The 21,191-nt window shown below is 34.7% G+C and overlaps 1 protein-coding gene across 3 annotated transcripts in view; it reads right to left on the bottom strand.

Annotated features, from left to right (window-relative positions):
* Positions 1–21,191, bottom strand: part of LOC143229674 (uncharacterized) — a 117,821-nt gene that overhangs the window by 30,341 nt on the left and 66,289 nt on the right. For 2 of the 3 annotated variants that reach the window (XM_076462357.1, XM_076462367.1), the window contains exons 2-8: positions 16,828–16,972; positions 13,011–13,078; positions 12,446–12,526; positions 8,067–8,237; positions 7,485–7,594; positions 7,128–7,245; positions 4,902–5,124 (exon numbers count right to left, since the gene is read on the bottom strand). In XM_076462357.1, coding sequence (XP_076318472.1) covers positions 4,902–5,124; positions 7,128–7,245; positions 7,485–7,594; positions 8,067–8,237; positions 12,446–12,526; positions 13,011–13,078; positions 16,828–16,972 — 916 coding nt within the window. Of the gene's footprint in view, positions 1–4,901; positions 5,125–7,127; positions 7,246–7,484; positions 7,595–8,066; positions 8,238–12,445; positions 12,527–13,010; positions 13,079–16,827; positions 16,976–21,191 lie in introns of all 3 variants that reach the window. The other variant, XM_076462359.1, reaches the window with a different exon arrangement.

The following is a 21,191-nucleotide window of genomic DNA, read 5'->3' as shown; positions in this document are numbered from 1 at the left end:
AGGTATAATCAGGCATCTTGTAGAGTCTATGTTATGTGTAGTTCAAGATATAATCGCAGTGAAGATGATATAATATTAGGTGAGTCCCATATAAAGTGGCCAGACATGTCACGTGCAGTTCAAGATATAATCGCAATAAGACAGTAATTCTCATTAGAGTGAAAACATGCCTTGGGTATGAACTTAAATCATATTATATTTATATATATTTGTATGGTTACATAAAACGTCTGTCTACAGTTAATATTCACATTTGTTTTCTTCAATTGATCACTTTGCTTCACGTTTTCATTAACCCTAAAATTAGCGGTGAAGTCCACCCAAATCCACCGGACTTTGTATACAAACTTTTCAAAACTGTGTATGTACAAAATTAATTGTGGATCCAATGTTTAATTATTACAGCGAATTCATAATAAACAGTCAAACAAAAATACTGCCAACACAAATTTCCACGAATATTGCAATCAATCCCAGTTGCAACAAATGTGGGATTCCTTAAATATTTTATAAATAAAACGAGTGACGTAACCAAATGGTGTTCGGTTATTTATTTTTGTCAACTTGAGCCCGGCATGGCCAAGCGTGTTAAGGCGTGCGACTCGTAATCTGAGGGTCGCGGGTTCGCATCCCAGTCGCGCCAAACATGCTCGCCCTTTTAGCCGTGGGGGCGTTATAAGTGACGGTCAATCCCACTGTTTATTGATAAAAGAGTAGCCCAAGCGTTGGCGGTGGGTGGCGATGACTAGCTGCCTTCCCTCTAGTCGTACACTGCGAAACAAGGGACGACTAGCGCAGATAGCCCTGAAGTAGCTTTGCGCGAAATTCAAAACAAACAAACAAACCATCTTGTCAAGTTTAGTAACCGGTAAAAAAAAACAAAAATGTAAAACTACATAATGTTATCATATAACAAGTGACGTCACAAGTATATTTCATGTAATAGCTCTGAAGAAGAAAAGTTTTCTTGTAGTTATACAGACCGGCGATGGTTTCTTATTGTCTTGAAATGTTTACAAGTCCAAAGGTAATTACTATACGCTGAATCCGAAAGTAATATCAGTTTTTCTCTATCGCGTACAGATTTTTCACAAAAAATATATGTGCACTGACGTAAGTGAATCATTTTCTTAGAATTGGGTGACACCTTTTAGGATTAACGTTCCCAGCGGGTATAGCGGTAATTCTACGGATTTTACAGCGCTAAAATCAGGGGGTTCGATTCTCCTCGGTGGACATAGTACACAGCCCGATGTAGATTTGCAATAAAAAACACACACATAAACCAGTTATACTTAAAATGTTGACAGATTTCCCTAAATCCGTGGTGACGTTAATCTGATTGGCAGTTCTAACACTCACGAGACACACACATAATAATAACAATAAATATTCCCTGTGCTAAATGAAATAATGATTTCATTTGAGTAAGAATTTTTCTCTTCCCAATTTGCAAAAAAAAAAAAAAAAAGAGAAAAAATTACTAAGTGATAGATAAAATGAATATTAGTTTCGAAAATCTACATGGATGAATTACGGAAAAATCTGTTATTAAAAGCAAAACAACTTTTACTAGCTTCAAGTTCAGGTCTGTGTTAGCTGGAACGTAAAAAGCTTTACTAGAAAACGTAGAAGAAACCAGTTTTGAGTTCCAAGAAAATGTCTAAATTAGGAAAATAACTTCATGTTGTGTTAAAGTAAGCAATTATCTTACTGTCAAATACGAAATCGCAAAACGCCTGAAGCGAGATTATGCGATTCCTATTATTACGCTAGAAAGCATAATTTTACAGACGGTATATGCTGAAACTGTTAATAACAAATACGTTTCGTAGAGCTTCGAATAATAAACATAAAACAACGTAAGTATATTTACAGTAAGCTCGAGGCGACTGGATATTAACTGTTACCACCATGAACAGCCTCTACGGTCCCCTAGGTATAATTATCAATTACTTACTGTCTTTTTTTATTACCACAAATTATAAAATAAGAAAGAACAAATGTGAATAGATTAATTAAATAGGAAAAAAAATGGACAGACTTGGGAGAAGATGAAATAAGGAAAAGGTTATCGGCACTCTGCCCACCACGGGTATCGAAACCCAATTTTAGCATTGTATTGTTTTTTATTTGTTTGGTTTGAATTTAGCGCGAAGCTACTCGAGGGCTATCTGCGCTAGCAGTCTGTAATTTAGCAGTGTAAAACTAGAGAAAGGCAGTTAGTCATCACCACCCACCACCAACTCTTGGGCTACTCTTTTACCAACGAATAGTGGGATTGAGCGTTACATTATAACGCCCCCAACGGCTGTAAGGGCGATCATGTTTTGGTGTGACGGGAATTCGAACCAGCGACCCTAGGATTACGAGCGAGTGCCTTGACCCACCTGGCCATGTTTAAACCTCAGATAAAAAAATACTATGAATAGTATACCGTAGAAAAATATTAAATATTAACCATTTTTTCAAATTTATTTAAGCTACAGAAGAAAAGCCGTAACTAGTAGAATCGTCAACTGAGCGACTGTTTTAGGTCACTAATATGCCAAGGGCTTAACTATCTACGATTTCAGATTCCAGTACAGACAGACAGACGGAAAAGAAATAAAATTGCTTAGAACAAACGTTTCTACGGCATGGACAAGCGTGTTAAGGTATTCGACTCGTAATCCGAGGGTTGCATGTTCGAATCCCGGTCGCACCAAACATGCTCGCCTTTTCAGCCGTGGGATCGTTATAATGTGACGGTTACTCCCACTATTTATTGGTAAAAGAGTAGCCCAAGAGTTGGCGATGGGTAGTGATGACTAGCTTTCCTCCCTCTAGTCTTACACTGCTAAATTAGGGACGGCTAGCGCAGATAGCCCTCGTGTAACTTTGCGCAAAATAAAAAAAACAACAATTTTCCTGCTAATGTTTACCCTATTTTCAATACTAATCCGCTGTGTTTCGCATTGGTTAATTTTAATCTACATTTTTTCCAGTATTGATAAAAGAAATTTTATTTCGATTGTTAATCATGCAAAAATACTTTAGCGATGGATATTTATATATTATCACAAACAACAGTTTTTATTACTTATAAATTGTTGTTGTTGTTTTTTAATTAAGCACAAAGCTACACAAGGGCTATCTGCGCTAGCCGTCCCTAATTTAACAGTGTAAGGCTAGAGGGAAGACAGCTAGCTAGTCATTACCACCCATTGACAACTCTTGGGCTACTCTTTTACCAACGTATAGTGGGATTGACCGTCACATTGTAGCGATCGCACAGTTGAAAGGGCGAGCACGTTTGGTATGACGGGGATTCGAACCCACGACCCTCAGACTGCAAGTCGAGTACCTTAACCACCTGGACATGCCGGGTCCAATGCGTACTGAACGGTAAAAGGTGGTATAATACCAGTCGTATAAGAGGTTCTTAAGTGTATCATATATTATAGTACATTCAAAATACGCTAGATGTTATGATCTTGACACTTATGGTATACAACTTTTATAATGGCAAACAATAATAGCTCTAATTTGAAAAGTGGAAGGAAGACAAACACAATTCTGAACGTTCCGCTGTTGAAATACTAAAACATTAGCAAAATACACACGCACAAAGTACCAAAACATTAGCAAAATACACACGCAAAAAGTATCAAAACATTAGCCAAATACACACGCACAAAGTATCAAAACATTAGCAAAATACACACGCACAAAGTATCAAAACATTAGCAAAATACACACGCACGAAGTACTGAAACATTAGCAAAATACACACGCACAAAGTATCAAAACATTAACAAAGTAACATGCAAAAAAATACTAAAACGTTCTGGTCGACAACGTATAAACTGTTAAACAGAACGTTTGTTCCTTATCGCACAGCATTCGGTAAGTTTGTTTCTGGAGGTTTGAAGACGCCTGCTTCATCATGCAACGAAACATCACGTGTTTTCTTCTTCTTCAAGTGCCTTGTTCTACCTTTTTTAAGACATTTTCTTTTAATTTGTAGTGTTTTTCGTACAACTGTGTTAAGAGCAGTGCCAATGTATAATGTGTTGTTAGAAACAACAATGCCGAGTAATACATAGACTTAGTTCATTTTATCTTTCCCATTTATTTTGGTGGTTTCATATTCAATGGTGACCATTTTTAAGCAAATATTTTAAACCTTCGACCTGGTTCCTATACTGTTCCTTGAACCACTGTCCTCGCGCCGTTGATTCATTATTAAGGAAGGAATTTTATAGGTGTTTGAGATACCCTAATCGGCTGGTGAAACAGAGAGTTCTTAATTTGTCAGTTAATTGTGGGTTTGTTCGCTTCTAATCCCTAATTCTGAATTGACACGCTAAGCAAAAATAATCAGCCACATAATACCACCAGCCGCCAATGCTTGTCATACCGAGTACTGGAAATTGACTGTCTCTCTTATAACGCACTTACGACTTGCAAAGCAGGATTTATTGTTATTATTATTACAGGAAAGGGGTGTGGTAGTGGGACGCGAACAACGCATGTTGGGCTCCACAGTCTGGTATATAACCATTAGCCCATGCTGTCTCAGTGGATTTTGGATGAATCATACCAAGTTTAACATGTAAAAATATAAATAAAATAAAAAGTGCTAACGTTGTTAAAACAATGGTATTGTTGATACGAACCAGCTGATTATCACGTAATTTCCATAGAAGACGCATTCAATGCCGTGTGAATGAATGTGCACAGTTTAACATATCAAACGGAAATATACAGTGAAATACTGTTTAGAACTGCAACACAAGTACAATAGAGACACACGTGTACATAAAAGACAAAGGTTACGATTCTCACGCCTTAGTTATATTTAGTCATGCGCAAATAAGACAGGATCTACTGAAAAGTAAATAGGAAGTTGAACTTACCAGCCTGACGTTACGTGAACTGTTATCTCATAGAGTGAATCGTGCAGTTCGTGGATCCTGTTGCAAGCCACTCTGATGCTGTCACCTTTCCTGGAACTATTTGATAAGCGGAAGGACTTCAAGCTGTTATCAGTGGTGTAAAATTTTGAGCCGTCTAGGGACTGCCAGTGAGAATATTCGGTGAACCACTGAGGAAAGCGACACTTGGCACCCGAGAAACTCTCTGTACAAAATCAGACATGAAAGAGCACTTATAGCCACTTGAAAATGTTACAAACCGCACATTTTTCTTGTCAACTGTTTCATTGATATCACTTTCCTAACAAAAATTAAAAGAATCAACTTGTGTAAAGAATAATTTTAATGTTATAAAAAAATAACACTGGACGAAAATAATACGAAATGCAACGTCAACGTTTGTTAGACACAGTAAGTGGCCCGGCATGGCCAAGCGCGTTAAGGCGTTCGACTTGTAATATTGAAAATCGCGGGTTTGAATCCCCGTCGCGCCAAACATGCTCGCCCTTTCAGCCGTGGGGGCGTTATATTGTGACGGTCAATCCCACTATTCGTTGGTAAAAGAGTAGCCCAAGAGTTGGCGGTGGGTGGTGATGACTAGTTGCCTTCCCTCTAGTCTTACACTGCAAAAATTAGGGACGGCTAGCACAGATAGCCCTCGAGTAGCTTTGTGCGAAATTCAAAACAAGCAAAAAACATAGACACAGTAACGAAATATGACACCACAACCAATGCAGCTGGAGTTAACCTTATATTTTTATTTTTTTAATACCATCGTTAGAATAACGTGGAGTTTGTTAGTTACCAACTTCACTGTTTACTTAACTTCATATTCACTAATAATTCTGAAAATCAAAACAAGCAAAAATCGGTCGCTTCTTATACTTTCAATCAGCTACTTATAAAAAAACACGTTTTAGACAGTTTATCTGTTTACTTCTTTGAAAGATAACAATAATCTAAAATCCCAATTTTATTTTTTTTATAAACTGAAACAGATCGGAAACGTTAATGAAAATTAGAATTCGCATAACGCTTTTAAGGGTGATGTTTTTGTAGTGGTTTACAGATAATTTATTCCTAATGCTAAGGAAAGTGAATTATAGATAACTGTGACGTGACAGTAGTTTTGAATTACAAGCACAGTGTTTCACATAAATGAAAGCACACCTAAGAAGAGCTATACGATAGACTTTCGACAAGATGATTTCACGAAAGTAAGCTGGACATCGGTTTCTGATTGATTGTTTTGAATTTCGCGCAAATCTACTCGAGGGTTATCTGCGCTAGCCGTCCCTAATTTAGCAGTGTAAGACTAGAGGGAAGGGAGCTAGTTATCATCCCCCACCGCCAACCTTTGGGCTACTCTTTTGCCAACAAATAGTAAGATTGACCATCACATTATAATGCCTCCATGGCTGAAAGGACAAGCATGTTTGGTACAACCGGGATTCGAACCCGCGACCCTCGGATTAGGAATCGAACGCCTTAACGCTCTTGGCCATGACGGGTCATCATAGGTTTCTGATTTGATATAAGAGATACATAAACTAAAAGAAAGATCATTAGTAATTACTAAGGCAAATAGAGAGGCTGCTTCAAAAACAATCTGACCAGTAGTTTTTTTATACAAGAACTGGCTCAACTATTTCTAATTACCACGTAGACTTATATACAATAAACGTAAACCTTTTATCTCTTTCAATCCAAAAGTCAGTACCAAGGTTAATAAGAAATCTGCGTTTAAAACAATCTTAACCAGGAATTTATTTTATTCATTTTATCGTTTCTCTCAGATGTGTAGACATTAATATTAGAGTTCCTGAATGTTGTATTTCAGAAAAAAAATTATTGGCCCGAATTCTTTATAAAGTAAATGGTTTAAGCCGTTTCAAATCTGAAAGTAAATTAGCAGTAGCAGTATCCCACCACGTATAAATAATACTTTAAAGCTGTTATACAGTTTTTAAAAATGACACTTTAATCACAGATGAAAATTACATTTTCTCAAAAAAACTTTAAGCAGCGGAGGTACTTAGGTCATTCATACGTTTTCAGCTGTATGATAATGCTTTATATATATATAAATCCTTATTTATTATGCCATTTGTAGAGATTAGAAAAATATTATTACAGTAATGAGCTAAACATCGAAAATGCAAAAAGATAAAAATCAATTAGTTTCAATTTCAGCTTAAACAAACTTACCACTCTTGATAAGGGTCATTGTTCGCGATCCCTCCGTAGCAGAAAATAGTCCATCACACGTGGCGTCTCCTGATTGGGCAATTTGATAGCCTGAACCATTTTTCAGTTTGTCGTAAACCTTTCAATCATAAACATTTATTAAGGTAATTTAATAAAGTAAATGAAATAAACATTTCTGAAGTATTAATGACTACCTTACAATTCGTCACGCATAATTAAATTAATTTAGAAAATACATTTTCTTTAATTGAATAACAACAAAATTAATTTTTAAAAATCCATATTTAATTTCGACTTCATATCAAATTCATTATTAAGTGCTGATTAAGGTGTTTGTAACAAAATAATATGACTCACAAAACATCGAAATTTATCTTCCTCTGTGATGGTATCTTTATGTTCCATTTTAGCAATCAAGTAACGTGTTGAGCCCTCTTTCCATGTTCCAAAACAAGAGAGTTTTTCCTCTACACGAGAAGAAAAGGTAGCAAAAAATTAATTGCTGTAGTCATATGTTTTTATTAATAAAGCCTTATATAGAGGTAATTTTTGCAATCTTCCACAGGGTATCGAAATCATTCTTGATGAATGTGTTTTTTATTTCATGTTTCAACAGGAAGAACTCTATCCAAAAATACATCAAAAGATGGAACTTTCTTCGAGTCTTTAAAATCGTAACGAAATGATGTAATACGTTATAATACTCCAATCTATATTTTTACGTGTGTCAATATCAATTTTCAGAATAACTTGAAAATTACAGAAAAATATGCAAAATTAAATTAGCTGTAAAACAAATCTGTTTTTGAAGCTCCGTGTACGAAGTTTCTTGCGCCCAGAGCGTCTGACAATTAAGTATTTTTAAAAGCAGGTTATTTTCTAGAAGTTGACACTAGACAACCAACCAGTCATAAGGACATAAAAAAAACAACAACTTACCTCTACTCTCTGAATTGCGCACGTCTGCGCATGCTTGGAATTTAAAGAAAAGATGAGAATCGTCTGTGCAAGAATCAACAGTTGACACTGGGTTGCTACATTCGCCGTGACCTCGGCTGTACCTGAAGGTGAAGGAACCTTTAAAAGGACAAGGAATTGACGTGGTATCCACTGTAAAACAAATCCAGTGGTAAATGTTTAACAGGTGAAAATTATTTGGTGATGAGCAGACATTCATATATTTACCATGAATCGTTAAGCCTAACGTCATAATTAAACCATGAATCGTTAAGCCTAACGTCATAATTAAACCATGAATCGTTAAGCCTAACATCATAATAAAATGTTTTCACATTTTAATTGTTACTTATGCTAAATGGAGAAAAAAAGTGTGTTTAAAAAAGGAAAAATAGACAAACAACATAGAACTTGGTTGTTTAAATTATCTTATCCCCTAAATAATAGCATTTAGTGAAAACAACAACAACAACAAAGGCTAATGATAAGAGTAATCTAAAGAGAAACTTGCATGTGAAGATGTCTTACTGGACCGAGCACACGTATCCAATGGTAGTTTTATGTACTGTGTGTAAAAATACGAAGTGAACCACATTTAATGTACAAAAAAGGTTCATATCACTTAATAATATGAGTTACATAATAAATCTTTCTCGAGACGAACTTTTATTGCTCAAATGATATTTTATATGTAAGAAACGCTAATTGAAGCCCATACAAGTGCACTAATGATAAAGTAATTTCAGTTAAACTATGCAAACATTCTATAAGATAATTAAATAGCATTGAAAGGAGTGAAAGTTAATAACAGAATAGAAAAATGAATATTAGTTATGTTAATCATCAAACTATCGTCTAAATAATTCACTTACAGTCCCCTTGTCATATGATGAATTTGGAATTGCAAGTTTTAGCAACGCGATGACTGACAGTTAAATAACAAAACCACAATTAAGACGAAATAAATCACTTTTAAGACACCACGAACAATGACTCCGAGCAACGCCTGATTAAACGTAGTTCTTAATATCAGTAAGAAACAGAAATTCTAACAAACATTTCGTGTTATTGCAATGAAATGTAATTTTTCCGTATCAATAGAAATACAAAAACGTACAACGTTTTCATAATTAATACGAACACACTTGTTCTATCTACTTCATTAAGCATGTCAATAAACAAAGTGTAAATATTATCGAAGGTCAACGACCCTCAAATGAAACGTTTAGAATTGGATAACGCAAATAATTTACAAAAAAAATGAAATTTATCTTATCCAATTATTCGCCCCTTTCTCTTATTCTTTCTCCATTCATTCCTCTGAAAACCACTGTACACTAGTCTAGCAGTTACTAATGCGATGCTGGAACTGCACTACTTTCAGTTACTCTGTAGGTGTCAATTGACGACAATGGAAATAATATTAACTCTTTATCTTCTACAGGCCCCGGCATGGTCAGGTGGTTGAAGCATTCGACTCGTAAACCGAAGGTCGCAGGTTCAAATCCTCGCCACACTAAATATGCTCCCTCTTTCAGCCGTGGGGTCGTTATAATGTGACGGTCAATCCCACTATTCGTTGGTAAAAGAGTAGCCGTAAAAGCGTTGATGGCGGGTGGTGATGACTAGCTGCCTTCCCTCTAGTCTTATACTACTAAATTAGGGACGGCTAGCACAGATTCCCCTCGAGTTGCTTTATGCGAAATTCAAAAAACAAACTTGAGTTAAAATAATCATAAGTAATGATAAAACAAATCGATAAATGTTCAAAACCCCCTCCTCAAACGTGTAACTGAATAGAATAAATACCAACTCGATGACATTAAGAGACAGAGTCAGCGTGATTTGTAATATTGTGTTTCAGAGCATCGAACAAGGTACAAAACGTTATCTGCGGATGGCCTTTCGCAATGTTAAACGGGCAGATTATAATAAAGTTAACACATCCAGCTCTGACCGAATAATGGGATTTCATCGTCATTGCTACAACACATCCGAGACCCGAGCAAATTTTTACCGTAATTAGTCACGAACTGTGGACATCTGAACTTTGGAAAGTCAAGGCATGCTAACCATCTGATCACGCCTAACCCATTGTTGAGCAAAGAAAGGAAAACACGCAAACATTTCGAACTAAATAAAATACGGCGCTTTATAAAAGTGATGTTTGTGTAGCAGTGTAATGGCTCGGCTTAGACAATGCTTTGCATCTGTACATTAAGATTCAACTCGACCTCCCTGTACTCAAAAGTGCAATGCTGTCAGAGGACCTTCTAAGAAGGCATGTTAAAGTAACTCGATGTTAATAAGATGCAAATCTTAGAGCAAAACAATTTTAAGAACATGTTTTATAACATGTTGAATATCACCGGCACGAGGAGTTTTTTGACATTGGTATATAAGGGTGTACAACCATTTAAATAATATTCCACCAATGAGACTAACGTGGCCAAAGTTCGCAAAGTGGACAATTAGGAACCTTATCGTACAATCAAATTCGGGAAGCAATTGCTAACAAGTTGCAATAAAATACAAACAATAAAATATTTCTTGTAAATAAGATTAAAGTACGAGTACGCGAAATGTTTGTTTTAGAATTTCGCGCAAAGCTACGCGAGAGCTATCTGCGCTAGTCGTCCCTAATTTAGCAGTGTAAGACTAGAGGGAATGCAGCTAGTCATCATCATCCAATGTCAACTCTTGGGCTACTCTTTCACCAACGAATAGTGGAATCGAATGTCACATTACAATATCCCACGGCTGAACGAGCGAGCACGTTTGGTGTGATGGGGATTCGAGCCCGCAACCCTTCGAGTGCGAGTCGAGTGCCTTAACCACCTGGTCATGACGGGCCACGAAATGTTTACCAGACACAGTGACATGGAAAAAAATAAACCGTTGAAAGTTGTACGAACATTTGTATCTCAAGACGGCTGGTATGGGTATTAAAACTTTTATTAAAATAAAGTACAAAACAATGTCTTGACCTTCTAAGGTTGTATTCAGGTAAATAAAGACAGTTCTTACTTCAAGCGTGTTTCTCGTCATCACGAATTACTTCATCATGTACGAACATTTATACGCGAGCGAAGTTAAAAGCGTACTGTAATATTGACGAAGCTTAAGCGATTTCCTATCACAACACAAAGTGACCAGAATTTTCCTTCACGGTACAAAGAGTGTAAGGATAGATTTACGTCAGACTTTATTATTATATATTTCAAAATTCCCAAATGGCCAGTTCACAGTAAAGCAAGGGCAAGGGTGAGATTACTAGTTGCTACATGCCCAACGTGGTCATGTGGTTAGGGCGCTTGACTCGTAATTTGAGGGTTGCGAGTTCGAATCCCCGTTACACCAAACATGCTCGCCCTTGCAACCGTGGGGGCATTATAATGTAACGTCAATCCCACTATTCGTTGGTAAAAGAGTAGCTCAAGAGTTGGCGGTGGGTGGGGATGACTAGCTGCCTCCCCTCTAGTCTTACACTGTTAAATTAGGGACGGCTAGCGCAAATGGTTCTCTTGCAGCTTTGCGAAAAAACCCAACAACAACAAAAGACTAGTTGCTACCAGGATAAAGTGTTGACAGTAGTTGTGGTAGGCGGAATTCCTATACAGTATGTCTCAAACATCAAGGATGTATCACTACATCAAACACCAAGGATGTATCACTACATCAAACACCAAGGATGTATCACTACATCAAACAACAAGGATGTATCACTACATCAAACAACAAGGATCTATCACTATATTAAACACCAAGAATGTGTCACTACATCACAGCAGCGGTTTGTATTTCATTTGTTTAATTTCTTGAATTACGATTTGTGATCTAAGAGTGATCTAAGCGTTCTTCTCAGAGGTTTATTACAATAAAATTGCGATTTCAGGCAACAATGCGTAATCATGGCTACAGATTGGGCACAATCAATGACGGAGGAAGCAGTTACATGGATACCTCGAGACTCGTGACTTTGTTCTCATAAAATGTAATTTGCTGCCCGTGATATAAATATGAAAAAGGAAAATTATACATAATGATTTAATTGAAAATTTATGTAACGTCACCTACATAAAAAAAATAATTCGACAATGAATGAAAATTAGCACGTGTAACAGTGACTCAATAATTAAAAAAAAACTTACTTATCATATACAAATAATTGAAACTGCATATTTATTTACTAACATTTCTAAACTGTTGTTATTGGCAAATTGGAAAAAAAACTTCTCGAATCGCTATCCACATATAGACGAATATGACGTACAAAAGAGATTTGTCTGACTAAAACAGTATAGAATGTTTGTCTGAAAGAACGTAAAGAGACAAGTGGAGTGGGGAAAATATGTACTTACACCTGAACATGGAATAGAGTGGAGCATCACCACTGATTTCGCTGCATTTCCCTTCTAGATTGTTTGTTGAAGAACAGTACGCTAGAGTTGTGAAGAAAATATGGAAATATTTTATACGCACTTGGTTTCACACAAATAAAAGTATGGAAATATATACTACGCGGTTAGTTTCACACAAGTTAAAGTATGGAAATATTTCCTACGCGGTTAGTTTCACACAAGTTAAAGTATGGGAGTATTTTGTAGACAGGTTTACACAACTTAAAGTATGGTATATTATATACGCAGATGGTTTCACAAAAAATAAGAATAACTTCCACTATTAATAATTCAATTCGATTGGTGTAAAATAAAACTTCAACACGTTAGTCTAGGTAAGTATGAAAATGAAAATTAAAGAGATGCAATCACTAAACATACATTTCGACCATGTCCACAGTACCTAGGTTTTAAAACACGCGGATAAATATTTTTACAATTACTTCTTCCATCACACGCCTGGCTTATAAACAAACAAAAATAATCGTAAAATCAATTTCACGTATTCGAGAGTTCGTTTACTTACTTTCCTTATACTGCAACACATTTTCATGTCGTTCGTGAATAACGACACACCGGAAGCAGGTATCAAAACTACAAGAAATCAAACTTAACAATGAAAACGACAGATAAAGTAGTCCTAGTACAAGAAATCAAACTTAACAATGAAAACGACAGATAAAGTAGTCCTAGTCATCATACAATAAACTGCTAAGTTTTCACCTTTCATTTTTTTTTTATCAGTAATATAAGTCTAAATGGAAATGAGCGCATGGACCCTATACACAAACAAGAGAAATTAGTGAAAAGTACAAGCTGAGTCATTAATACGAATTCTAAAGTAAATAAACAAAATTACAATCTCCAGATCAGTCGGAAATAATTTTAAAATGTTCCATGTTTAATATGGCGATTATGATACGTATATATAATCCGTGATCGTTTTATTTACAACTACAAATTTTTCTTCTGAGCGAGTTTGAAAGCCATCTTGAAATAAATATAAGCAGGGATAAAAAAAAAATATATTACTTCTTCGATATCAGCATGTAGCCCTTTACGTTCAAGATGGTTTCAACAAAAATTACTGGTTCAATCTAATACCGAGTATTTATGTTTCACATAGCGAACAAACTGAATTAAAATATAACTAAAACATACAATATTTACTTTTATATTTCAACTTCAAGATCCATTTTAAGATTAATATAATTTTAAATTAAGAACAGAGCTACACAATGGGCTATCTGTGCTCTGCCCACCACGGGTATCGAAACCCGGTTTTTAGCGTTGTAAGTCCGCAGACATACCGTTGAGCCACTGGTTTTGTTTAGTTTTTTAATAATTTGTGAAAGTTACCTTCAGAAGCCAACCTCCCCCTCTTGTAATGTAAAATATTATGGCCACTTCTGTCGTATTTTTCACATTACAGTTCACCGTATTTTACTATGCCGTTTTATTAAACATACCACAAAGTAATAAAACAAACAACGTAATACGACGTTCTTTAGGTGTATCGTCTACACTGTGGGAAAGAATTATCTGTTCAAATTACGTAAAATATTCTGTACGTCCCTCCACTTTTATTTCTATAAGAAGATGACACTAAATTAAAAAAAAAACAAACTAACTATAATATGATTACGACAATAGTTCTTTCGAAATGTTGGCCTTAGTTTGAGTAGTTTTGCTGTGGTATCGTATTGTAATAAAGTACGGGTATGGTAACTCTGTTTTGTTGATAGTCATTCCCTTCAAAAGTGTGTATCAAGTCGGCACCTTGCTGACACGTTCACGATGAGGCGATCCGACAAAGAATCTTATCTAATTTTTCATTAGACCACTATAATTTATTTGTGACATGACTCTCGAGAGGATAGAACTCATTCTCGTAATGGAGTCAATCTTTCCATGGGAGAGAGAGAGAAAAAAAAGAATTATTTTGAATTTCCACGGTTAAAATGGATGCGTTACGAAAGAGGGGTTGCCTTGAAATTTAATCTTATTTATATACGTATGAGTAACTATAACACAACAGTTGTTTGTTTTGATAGTGGCTTTCTTGCTGTGTCCACTTCGGGGAATCGAGCCCCGAATTTCTGCATTGTAAATCCGTAAACTTATCTCTTCTGTCTTATCGGGAGACTGAGTTGCGTGCGTGCGTGCGTGCGTGTGTTTTCTTATGACAAAGCCACATCGGGTTATCTATGGAGTCCACCGAGGGGAATCGAACCGCTGATTTTAGCGTTGTAAATCCTTAAGACTTACCGCTGTACCAGCGGGGAACCCGGAAGACTGACACGAAATAAAACAAAAATACAATTACGTATAACAAATTTGGTGTAAGAAAATATTCAACTGGAAGGAAGCTAACGAAAATATTGAACTTAAAACATAGTGCGAAGATGTTTGAATTGCAAAAACAGTGAAAAGACAAAACCGAAGAACATTAACCATTTCTGGTCTTGTAAACTTAACTAAAACCCTTCCTACTAGTCGGATGTTTTATGACCATATAAACATGTAACAGGAACAAGCATGCGATTTATAACTCTACCAGATTAGCACTAGATTAAACTTGCGTGGAAATTATCCATATTTAATTTACATGCATATGCGATCAATACGATGAGCGCTACACCGAGTTACCTTGGAAACTGCTTCTGGGAATACTCTCTGATCATCTAATGAAGTCTCTAAACATTACACATCTGTTTTAACTCACTACATAAATAAATAAAAGCCACATAAGATTAAATAGAGTTGCAAATATTTAAATGTTTTCATTTATCTATGAATGCATATTTACTTATATAAAAAAAAGTCTAAATATTCATTATAGGTTTGAAACAGTGTTTCATATATATTTACTCTAACATGTTTCTAAATATTTCTTTCGTGCCGCAGTCACGGTAATTAAAAATTCGTAGCTATTACAAAAGTTGGTAAGTCAAACAAAAATAAAACGGTAAAATGTCTATGCATTTTGAAATATACTGAAAAATCGTTCAGTATGTAATCCATTATTTTCGCCATGTAGAATATTCCATTATATGTACTATATGATATATGCGATCCACTTTTAGAAGAAAATATACATAAATGATAAACTGGACATCAATTAATGTAGATACTACTTTTAAACTGCTAAGTAGCCCAAATTACATTAATTAATTAATTTTAACTATTAGTTAACGTTTGGATTTTAAACATTTAGCAGACTGTATAAATGATATGTGGTGTCATAACAATCATCTTAGTTTTAAACAATCCATCGAAAGAGTAAAATTTTTTACTTCTTTAACAATTATGTTAGTTTAAACAATCCATAGATAGAGTAACATTTTGTATTTATTTTACAATGATGTTAGTTTAAACAATCCACAGATAGAGTAAAATTTTGTATTTATTCAACAATTATGTTAGTTTAAACAATCCACAGATAGAGTAAAATTTTGTATTTATTTAACAATTATGTTGGTTTAAACAATCCACAGATAGAGTAAAATTTTGTATTTATTCAACAATTATGTTAGTTTAAACAATCCACAGATAGAGTAAAATTTTGTATTTATTTAACAATTATGTTGGTTTAAACAATCCACAGATAGAGTAAAATTTTGTATTTATTTAACAATTATGTTGGTTTAAACAATCCACAGATAGAGTAAAATTTTGTATTTATTTTACAATGATGTTAGTTTAAACAATCCACAGATAGAGTAACATTTTGTATTTATTTTACAATGATGTTAGTTTAAACAATCCACAGATAGAGTAAAATTTTGTATTTATTTAACAATTATGTTGGTTTAAACAATCCACAGATAGAGTAAAATTTTGTATTTATTTTACAATGATGTTAGTTTAAAGAATCCACAGATAGAGTAAAATTTTGTATTTACTCAACAATTATGTCAGTTTAAACAATCCACAGATAGAGTAAAATTTTGTATTTACTCAACAATTATGTTAGTTTAAACAATCCACAGATAGAGTAAAATTTTGTTTCATGGTTTTTTTAGTAATTTCTTCACGAAAGAATTTCTACTTAAGCTCACATGAAGCAAAGTGAGATCTTGTATTCCACTTAGAGCAACTGGTAACTTGTATTCCACATAGAGTTATAAGCTCATAATAACATACGAGTTTTCGATATACTCTATGTGAATTTAAGAAGTTCGCTTCTGAAGAAAAAAGTTGTAAGAATAATAAAACCTAACCATTGATTCGTTTCTTGAATTTATAGTCGTTTAATCATTAAAGCAAAGCGCCTCATTTGTCCCGTTGACGCTTATCTCGATTGATAAAAATTGTTTAAACAGAGCATGCGTATTACATACTTGCTCTCTAACAGGAACTTGTCACCGTCCACTTCTCGACATAGACCTTTACTGGAGATGCTATCGCTTTTGATGCTGATTGGATCTCGGAATCCTTTCTGAAACCAATTCCCTGTCCAATGGGCTGGAAACTGACACGTTGGCCCTGCTAACGATATCAAAATTATTATTATTATTTTTACACAGTTTCGTGTACGGTTGTACTTTTATTAATCATAAGTTTTATGCTCCTTAAAAGGAGCATTTTTTTTCAGGTACACTTGAAGTAAGAAATGTTGTTCAGTGAAATTAATTATAATCATTGACCAATAATATAAAAACGAAAAATAATTTGCAGCACATTGCATTAAAACAAACTTACACTAAACCTTGTACAAAAGTATAATTTATCGTGCTATAAACCAACGAGTTTCTATTATCAAAATCTTCACTATTTCCTCAGTGTTTGTATAAAAGCATGTTATCGTTACTGCTTATTACAGACTTTAAACTATTACATTTCTAGCTTTCAAAATTAACAAAAAGGAAACGCAAAAATTCCTTCTAAGTTCAGCTGAGATGACTCATTTCCAGAATCACATACTTTTTTATCAGCATTTCAATCAATTAAAATAACGAATATTAAATACAATATTTACGATAACTATACCAGTATGGTGCATAAATAAAACAAGTAAACAAGACTTTGATTTTCAAGTACATCTAAAAAAAATATGAATTATTAGATTTTTATTTTTATTTACAGAACTGCAATAAGTGTAAATGGCGGTGCTTGTTTAAACTTGTATTCAAATATATCATATATACGATTATTTAGGTTTTTTATAAACTTACTCAATTACTAATGGCTTTAATAGCCTATTGTTGAGGACTACTACTGGGTGTCACTTCGCCAAACTGTGGAAAATTTATATTTCTGTTGATACAATTCTTGTCTAGTTTAAATGTTTTACTCTATTAGGAATTCGAATCTACAGTTATCTACTAATTGTTCACATCGTCGAATATCATATACAACCCAATACTGTTGTATTAATTTTCTACAGTTATCTATTAATTATTCACATCGTCGAATAGCATATACAACCCAATACTGTTGTATTAATTTTCTACAGTTATCTATTAATTATTCACATCGTCGAATAGCATATACAACCCAATACTGTTGTATTAATTTTCTACAGTTATCTACTAATTGTTCACATCGTCGTACAACCCAATACTGTTGTATTAATTTTCTACAGTTATCTACTAATTATTCACATCGTCGTACAACCCAATACTGTTGTATTAATTTTCTACAGTTATCTACTAATTGTTCACATCGTCGTACAACCCAATACTGTTGTATTAATTTTCTACAGTTATCTACTAATTGTTCACATCGTCGTACAACCCAATACTCTTGTATTAATTTTCTACAGTTATCTACTAATTATTCACATCGTCGTACAACCCAATACTCTTGTATTAATTTTCTACAGTTATCTACTAATTGTTCACATCGTCGTACAACCCAATACTGTTGTATTAATTTTCTAGTTATCTACTAATTATTCACATCGTCGTACAACCGAATACTGTTGTATTAATTTTCTACAGTTATCTACTAATTGTTCACATCGTCGTACAACCGAATACTGTTGTATTAATTTTATGTGTCAACATTATATACCTTATAAACAGTTGTTTTAAGTAATTAAACCATTTGCTGCTTAAAAATTATTATTATATGTGTACAAAGAGAAAACATTCCAAGAAAATATTGAGTACCGGAGAACGTAAAGTTTTCCCGTAGCATCACAATATGTACAATAAATCCTGAAATGTATACCTCTTACACGTTTCTCTCTAGTCTTCTATAAATAATCTTTACTTATGCTTCAATACTGAATATATTTTTCATGTAAGGTTCTTTAAGTTGCTTAAGGGTGTGTCCCACATTTTTTATGTTAATTGGTTACAATGTATGTATTTATACTTGCTATAACAAGTTTTATTTTAAGATGGGCCCGGCATGGCCAAGCGTGTTAAGGCGTGCGACTCGTAATCTGAGGGTCGCGAGTTCGCATCCCCATCGCGCCAAACGTGCTCGCCCTCCAAGCCGTGGGGGCGTTATAATGTGACTGTCACTCCCACTATTCGTTGGTAAAAGAGTAGCCCAAGAGTTGGCGGTGGGTGGTGATGACTAGCTGCCTTCCTTCTAGTCTTACACTGCTAAATTAGGGACGGCTAGCACAGATAGTCCTCGAGTAGCTTTGCGCGGAATACAAAAACAAACAAACATTTTAAGATTGTGTTTAGTGCAGGATTTCTTGTTTGTCTTTTTAATTTCGTGCAAAGCTACGCGAGGGCTATCTGTTCTAGCCGTCCCTAATTTAGCAGTGTAAGACTAGAAAAATGGTAGCTAATCACGAGCGTCCGATTACGAGACGAGCACCCTAACCACTTGGTCATGCCGAGTTTGTTTAGCGTAGGAATACAAATCAAACATCATATTCATTGTAAGAAAGTTTACCGAATTTTATGTCAGGGGGATATTAAGTTATTTCGAGAGCGTAAATGGTTGTTTTTTTTTTTGTGGAATTTCGCACAAAGCTACACGAGGGCTATGTGTGCTAGCCGTCCCTAATTTAGCAGTGTAAGACTAGAGGGAGGAAAGCTAGTCATCACTACCCATCGCCAACTCTTGGGCTACTCTTTTACCAACGAATAGTGTGATTGACCGTAACATTATACGCCCCCACGGCTGGGCGGGCGAGCATGTTTAGCGCGAACCCGCGACCCTCGGATTACCAGTCGCACGCCTTACGCGCTTGGCCATGCCAGGCCTACGTAAATGGTATATTGATACTTTAAATAAAACTTTTATTAGAATCACAAGAGTTTAAAGATGGTAGTCATATGCACTGAATAATATAATTTGTCTGAATTCCTACGATGTAACAAATAAGCAATTCAACAGGTTGTCTTTAGTTTACATTCTTAAGAAAATAAAAGGAGTTTACCATTCTGAATAAAATACTTACAGAATGATACAACAGGATTCGGAAAGTTCGTATCGCTTTGTAACTGATTATATGTGTATGTGTGCATTGCTTTCCAAAGTGAAATAAAAATCCAATTACCCTAAATACTTTTTTTTATATATATAATATATATTTTACACACTTACAAGACTAAAACCACTAAAAACAATTTTTTTTACATGTATACGTATATATATATATATATATATATATATGTAAATACTAATTAATACTACACATATATATAAGTAATTAGTACTAATATTATAAATTACACCAAAGTATACAGGTTGTGAAGTTCAGCACGTTGTAACATTACAGTTAGTGTAGCCCCCAGTGGCACAGCGACATGTCTGCGGAGTTACAACGCTAGAAATCGGATTTCGATACCCGTGATGGGTATAGCACGGTCAGTTCGTAGCTTTGTGTTTAATCACAAACAAAAGATAGTTATAGTAAGAACCAAAGTTCCCCTGTGGGGCAACGGTAAGTCTATGGAAGTCTGAATACTGCTAAAATAAGGAATCGAATCCTCACAGTGAACACAGCAGAGAGCCCAATGTAGCTTTGTTGTATAGAGAAAAAAAGTAATTACCTATAAACCAAAACTAAGAGACCAAGAGAAGAATAAAGCTGTTCGTTGATAGTTCAGGTCAATATTCTTCAACTGTTGTCACAGCATCCATTTATCACACGTGATGCACATACAAATGTCAAACTAGTTAACTTAAGGCCAATTTAAGATTTTAAAAGTCATAAAAATGTAGAAATATGTGGGGGTTTATTTCTACTCCAAAGTTATTTTAACATCTGTAATTTGTCAATAAATCCTGGGAAGCTGCCTTGCAACAACTGGTTGTAGAAAGGCAATGGGAGTTGAAATGTAGATCAAAGCACTCAACTCCTAACCCTAATTTGATATTCCATAAGAGCTAACTACTTTTATATTTGCGTCTAGGTGCTATGACCACAAACATTTCAGTTATTATTTAAAGTATAATGACAGAAACTGTCAATGGACAGTTTTCTCTTCTATAGTCTGTTATTAAACATCTATATTTTGGTTATATATATATATATATATAAATCTATGTTTTGCTCTGTATAATTCAAAACATACTCCCATTATCAATAAAGACCCTTAACATTAGGTTCTTATGAGCAAAATGTTTTTGTTTTTTTCAACAACTATTCGGTGGAGGTATTGAATTTGCTATGAAGCTATTTCTATCTTTTTCTTTCTTTGCTTGGATACTGAGTGAAACTGACAAGTCTTATAACATACCAATAGGATTTCATGAAGAAACTTCGTCTCACTTTTCGAAAACCCTCGGT

The sequence above is a fragment of the Tachypleus tridentatus genome, chromosome 1 (assembly GCF_004210375.1).
Source record: "Tachypleus tridentatus isolate NWPU-2018 chromosome 1, ASM421037v1, whole genome shotgun sequence".
NCBI classification, from domain to species: domain Eukaryota; kingdom Metazoa; phylum Arthropoda; class Merostomata; order Xiphosura; family Limulidae; genus Tachypleus; species Tachypleus tridentatus.
The sequence above is the reverse complement of the archived record's forward strand: the minus strand, read 5'-3'. Positions and strand labels throughout refer to the sequence as shown.